This window comes from Lepidochelys kempii, chromosome 9 (genome assembly GCF_965140265.1).
Source record: "Lepidochelys kempii isolate rLepKem1 chromosome 9, rLepKem1.hap2, whole genome shotgun sequence".
NCBI classification, from domain to species: Eukaryota; Metazoa; Chordata; order Testudines; family Cheloniidae; genus Lepidochelys; species Lepidochelys kempii.
This window is the reverse complement of record NC_133264.1, coordinates 37,601,156-37,607,525: the sequence shown is the minus strand read 5'-3', so window position 1 is coordinate 37,607,525 and position 6,370 is coordinate 37,601,156. Positions and strand designations below refer to the sequence as shown.

General features: G+C 46.3%; 1 protein-coding gene across 1 annotated transcript; it reads right to left on the bottom strand.

Annotated features, from left to right (window-relative positions):
* Window positions 1-662: 662 nt before the first annotated feature.
* Window positions 663-5,393, bottom strand: RNF228 (ring finger protein 228). Its single transcript, XM_073359956.1, has one exon. The coding sequence runs from the start codon at window positions 4,870-4,872 to the stop codon at window positions 3,970-3,972; it is 903 nt and encodes a 300-aa protein (XP_073216057.1). The 5' UTR covers window positions 4,873-5,393; the 3' UTR covers window positions 663-3,969.
* Between the last annotated feature and the right edge of the window lie 977 nt (window positions 5,394-6,370).

Here is a 6,370-nt window from a genome sequence, read left to right as displayed (position 1 = left end):
ATACTCGAAAGCGGTTATCTTGTCCCCCCTCAGTCTTCTCTTCTCCAGACTAAAGAAACCCAATTTTTTCAATCTTCCCTCAAAGGTCATGCTTCATAGACCTTTAATCATTTTTGTTGTTCTTCTCTGGACCGTCTCCAATTTGTCCGCATCTTTCCTGAAATGTGGCAACCAGAACTGGACACAATACTTACATGGATTTTCTTTAGCAACAATTTTACTTGATTTTTTTAAACTGATATATGATCAAGGCTAGATTTAGCATAAGTAATCTGTAGTTTCAAGAGAATCCAGAAAACAAGCAGAATCCAATCACTGTATAGATGAATTCTGTTCTTCGCTACTATGGTGTAAATCCAGAGTAACACTATTGAAATCAGTGAAGTTACTCTAATTTTCACATAGATCTGGTCTACTGTCTGTGTTTCAATACCATTTTAATTTGACTCAGAAAAATCATGAAGGTGTATAATTTTGTGGAAGGAATAGAAAATACAGAGATGAAGCATATGCTTCCAACTGGGAGAATATGACACTGTTTAAAACTGTGAACATTATTGGTTCTTCACTAATAAAAATACTGATGAACTAATGCTATATTTGCACTAGAAACATGTACAATTAAATTATAAATTAGTGGATATGATATCCATAAGAATGTATATATTTTAAATTCTTGTTTATTTTTTCCTCAGTAAACATTACTGGGGAAAATGTCATCTAATTTACATACATTTATTCTTAAAATTATTTATAATGCTTTACACACTCCTATAACACCTTGTATCTCAGGATCTCAAATTACTTTAAACTGTGTAATGAATAAACACCAGTTAGGGAGGTAAGTATTGCTATCCAATTTTACATGGATTAACTGAGGGACAGAGAGGTTAGAACCAAAATTTTCAAATGTTTGTGTCCGAAGTTGGGCATCTCAATTATCATACAGAAACTTAAATAAAAGTAGTCTGATTTCTTAGGTGCAAAGTATCCACATCTACTACTCAAGTCAATGCTATGCTCAGTTTTCAAAAGATATATTTTTATTTAGCTGCTTAATTTATTAATCCAAGTTTGAAAATACTGGCTTAAATAACTTGACCAAGGTCATGCAGAAAGTTAGAGCAGCGCCAGAACAGAATCCAGTAATTTATCTCCCCATAACATTTTTATTTTCTGTTGTGTGAAAAGGCTGGTGCAAATTTATGTGTTTATGAATATAAGTGACACAAAGATCACGTATGGTTTTCATCAAATACTTTCATTATAATAGATCTTTGTACAAATACTACATTTTTACAGGTTTGTGATAATCAAGACAATGCACACTAAACATCACTTGTGCAGTCATAAAACACATCACACTTAAAACAAATCTTCAGTTGCTGCTTTCTGCTCCTAAATAGTCAATACATTTCTTTTCACTTGTCATAAATAGAAGTGGTCAAGTAAGGATCTATTAATAGAATACTTGTCAGGATAGCATGCAGAAAGCTTGCATAAATACACAGGGAATAATATACAACCACCTTTAAATTCTCCAATTGTTAAGCACAAAAATTATCATTTCATTCCAATACAGTACTATGTAGAAATATGGAAGAAGAAGCAGTTTCTCATTCCAGATATAAGAGATAACAGCTAATTAAGTTTTTTTAAAAATTCAGGCACCAAATGAATTATCCTGCAACATACAATAGTACGTACATAGAGTGCTCTCCTTTGTACATTACAAAAGAAATTATATGGCATTATTTTTCATCTCCCATTATGAATATCTCACCATATATGAAATGCATTAAAGCCCCAACCTGACATATACAAAGTGTTCTCCTGGCCTTCTAGAGAAATTCATAATACAGAAGTGAAACATATCAAGAAGGGGGGAAAAACAATGTCTAGTTGTAACTATCATAACTGAAGGTTAATTATCAATACGCAAATGATACGATCATATTCCCCTTTTACTGTGCTGTTGAAAAAAAAATCAATATTTTAATGTAGGATTCCTTTCACCATATAAAAGTTTAATGAATGGCCAATCAAACATTATTCTGTGCCTCAGAAATCTCTCATCCCAGTTTTAGAGCTATATTCTATTAATTAAACCACCTTCTGTAAACTGTTTAAAATGCACAAAACAGTGTTTCAGTTACTCACAACAACATCTCTAAAAAAGAAATAGCAAAGCCTATTTTAAACAACCACTCAGGAGCCTGGCAAAAACTCATTTGCTTTATAGAGGCTGTTTTCTTATATGGGGGAACAGAGGTGTATTCGATACATGTGGGGATACTTTGGCGCAGTCTCTTTAAGACAGGAGTTTAAGACAGCTCTTTTGTACATGTACTGTAGTTCCTTTTTTTACGGTTAAAAAGGGGAAAGTACAAAATACAATGAACACAGTCATCTCATTCTGATCATAACAACAACAATGCATCTCTTCAATTATCTTCCAGGTGGGGGCAACAGTAAGCCAGTTTTCTTTGATAAACGGCTTCATCCCCTCTGCATTAGCAAGCACAGAAACAAGGGTATGCTGATAAATCATAAAAGTGGGGAAATGGTGTGTGACCCTTTCCTACCCCTTGACTTTTCCTAATTTCCCAAGATGCCAAGACATTGTATATCTGTTAGAGACATATATCTTCCCCTCCAGTTGGCAAGAAGATAGCTGATAGATCTTACGCCTTAATTCTCCCACCTTGTTTGCTCCCTCCATCATACATCCCTCCCATCCCTCTATACATGTACACAATGCATTCATCTCAAACTCATTAATTGTCCATGATAGAGCTGAGATAGCATTCCTTCTATTATCCTCCCTTTCTTGATGTAGTGAAAAATAAATAATACTTAGCACTTATATAGCACTTGATATTTTCAAAGTGCTTTACAAACATTAACTAATTAGTCATCACAACTCCCTTTGAAATAGGTAAATAAGAATTATTATTCCCATTTTACAGAGGAGAAAACCACAATACAGAGATGCTAAATCACTTTCCCAAAGGCCCCTAGCAGATCAGCAGCAAGGCCAGGATTAGAATTCAGAAGTGCCTGGCTCCCAGTCTGTGCTCTATCCACTAGACAACACTGCCACTCAAAATGATGGCCCTGCATCCTTATCCACTAACAAGATCCTACTCTCCCAAAGAAGGATTTGCATATCAGGATTGAGTTGAAAATAACTGACCCATCTCCTCCAATTCTCCCACCGATGGTCTTTCCCCGTAGGCTGGGAACATAAGGGAGAGAGCCATAAGAAGTTTGCATGTGTGGTGAGTAACAGGTAACAGTTCAAGTGAATTTGGAAAAATGGTTTCACCTCTCTGCATGACTAGGACTTTCCTTACACCCACAGATTGGGATCAAGAACTGTGTTCATGACTTTTGTGGAGGAAGTAGCAGGACAAGTGCATTGAGGTACAATGATCCCACTTCCTCAAGACCCCAGCCCTGCACCCTCAAATCTGAAGCACAGGTAAGTGCCCCCTGCACGTAGGAAAGAAGGCAAGTGCACTGAGGTGCAACGGTCCCACTTCCTTCAAGCCTCTTGCAGGGTCCCTCCTCAAATGTGGAGCACAGACAAGGTAAGGTGCGTCCTCCACGTGCACAGAAGAGGCCAAGTGCAGGGAGGGCCAGCAGGTCCCCCCACCCCCAGGGGCTCCATGTATTCCCCCGTGGAGGCAGAGAGGCGATAAGGAGTGCAGGGTGTGTGGAAGGGACGAGACCAGGCCAATGCACCGAGGCTCTGTGGTCCCCGTTCCTCTCACACCCGCCCGCCCTTTACCTCCCGGGACGAGAGGGGACCAGGCCCGACCCGGCGAGCGCGTAGGTGGGTGGAAACGCCCGGGCCGAGTACCCCGCCAGGCCCCCCGCTTTCCCGCACCCTGGGGGAGGGGGGCACCCAACCTCAGGCGGCGGCGGCAGCTGCAGGAGCAGCAACAGGCGGCCGCGGCCCCAACGCTACGTGTGGCTCCTCCTGCCGCCTGCAGCAGCAGCAGCCCGCCCCCTGGGGGTCCCGCTCCCGGGGGCCGCCCCGGCCCCCGCCTCGGGTCGGTACTTGAGCCAGCAAATGAGCCAGGTGACCACGACGGAGAAGAGGGCGAGGATGCTGGCGACCGAGAGGCAGATGGGCCCCACGGGGGAGGGCGAGGCCGGGCCGCCGGGCCCCGGCTCCCCCCCGTACTGGTTGACGAAGATGAGGCCGGTGAAGAGCAGCACCACCATGGAGAGGAAGGAGAAGACCACGCACACGCAGCCCGCGCTCAGCGCCGCCCGCTTGCAGCTCTGGCAGCTCTCGTAGCCCCCGCCCGCGGAGCGCGGGCCGCGGCGCTGCGGCCGCGGGGCTGGGCCCGCCTCGTGGGGCGCGGCGCGCGGCTGGGGGCCGGCGGCGGGGCGCGGCGCGGGCGGCAGGCTGTCCTGGGGCAGCGGGTCGCGGGCCCGCAGCTGCAGGGGGAAGGCCTCGGCCAGCTTGGTGTTGACGGGCAGGCTGTGCACGCGCTGGTCGGGCAGGGCGGTGCGGTGGCGGCACACCGGGCAGCAGATGGTGCCGCTGGCCCCGGCCCGCCACGGCGCAGCGCCCGGCGGGCCGGGCTGCGCGGGCGGGGGGCGCTGGGCGGCCCGCAGGTGCAGCTGGCTCAGGCACTCCTGGCAGAAGGTGTGCAGGCACTCCAGCAGCTTGGGCGCGCGCCGCTCCAGGTCGAAGTAATTGTAGCAGATCTTGCACTCGTAGTCCTCGTAGTTAGGGGGGTTGGCGGCCCGGGCCTCTTCCTCCGCCCCCCCGCCATCCGCCGCCCCCCCATCCTGCTGCTGCCGCCCGCCCGCCGCCCCTAGGCTGCCGCTGCCCTTCTCCGCCAGCTCGGCCATAACATCTTCTCAGCCGGGGGAGGGAGGGAGCGCCACCGAAAAAGAAAAGCTCGACCCTCCCCCACCGGCCTGTCTCTGCTCAGCCGGGGAGCTGGAGCCCCCGGCTCGCTGCCCGGCTGCCCTTGGGGTGCAGGCACCGTCGCATGGGAGGATGCCGAAGGGAGAGGCGGCTAGACCGGGTGGGGGTTGGGCTCCCCCTTAGCCCTCTTCTTTAATGCATGTCTCGTAACCCTTGCATCCTCCTCTAGCTGCGGGATTCCAGCCTCTCCTGCGTGCGCGGCCGCCCCTCCGCAGTAGCCTCCTCGCCCCCTGGCTCCTAAGTCTCTCCCTTCTCACCATCAGCAGCAGCCCCCCGGAGTCGCCGCTTTGCTCCTTCCCTCCCGAGAAGCGAGCGAGCGAGCCGGTGATGTAATGCGGGGTTCCTGCTCCGAACAGGCTCGGGCGGCAGGGGAGAGACAGACTCATACACCAGCGGTTGTCTCTGCATGATCAGCTGTGAGCTCATTTCTGTGTTCAAGGACGAAAGCCCACTGATCACAAGGCCAGCTTAACCTTTTGATTGTAATTAGGAAGCCCAGCGCCAGGCTGGAGCAGTAAGAGAGAGTGGGGTTTTCTCTCTTCTTGAAAATAATGATCTCTTACAAATGCCCTACTGCTGATGATTCTGAAGGAGGTTTTTCTTTGTTAGAATTGAACTGAGATCTAATGAATAGACCAGCACTGAGCCCTGATATGGGACTGTTTCAGAGTCAGAACAGGAGCTGACTACCAGATTAGAGACATGTATTTAAACAATTGTGCTCTCTCACTGTACTCTTTTATGTTTTAGAAATGCAATTATGAGGCCAATCCCATTGAAGTCAGTGGGATTTTTGTTATTCATTAAACTAAGAGCATATTCAGACCCCCTATATAGGATTTTTTCCCCATAGCACATTACTAGCCTTTCATTTACTTCAATCTTTTGGCTTAATATAGGTGCCTTTACTGAGGATCCTCTACGAAAGTGTGATTTGTTTGTGGGTGTGGGTCTGGTTCAAGGACAGTTTCAGCTTATGTTGCCCAAATTTTTTTTCTTCAGCTCACTGTCAGTAGATTTGGATCTGGATATATTTTCTCACTCTTCACATAATTTTCTGCCAGGACCAAATATGGGACCAAATCCTCTTTGCCATGCTCATTTGAATGTAATATTATAGACTTAAATGGCACTACTTGTGTGAGTGAGTGGAGTGTGATTTGGCCCATGTTCATACAGAGGAAGCAGTGCTATCACTTTTTACAATTTGTGGTTTGTATTGATTTAAAAAAAAATCTAATATTTTGTGGAGCTATCATGGATATTTACATTTTTAAATATGTGTGGATTTCATGCAACTAACAAGAGCCATGTAGCAAATTTACTACAATAAATAATTTTGCCTTTTTATATACTTTTATTTATCTTCTTTGTTCCTCCAATGTACCTCCCATCAGCTTTCAAAATTCCAAATGGACT

What these genes read in the sequence shown, in the direction of transcription:
- RNF228 (XM_073359956.1), bottom strand. Translation starts at nt 4,872, where the DNA reads ATGGCCGAGCTGGCGGAGAAGGGCAGCGGCAGCCTAGGGGCGGCGGGC.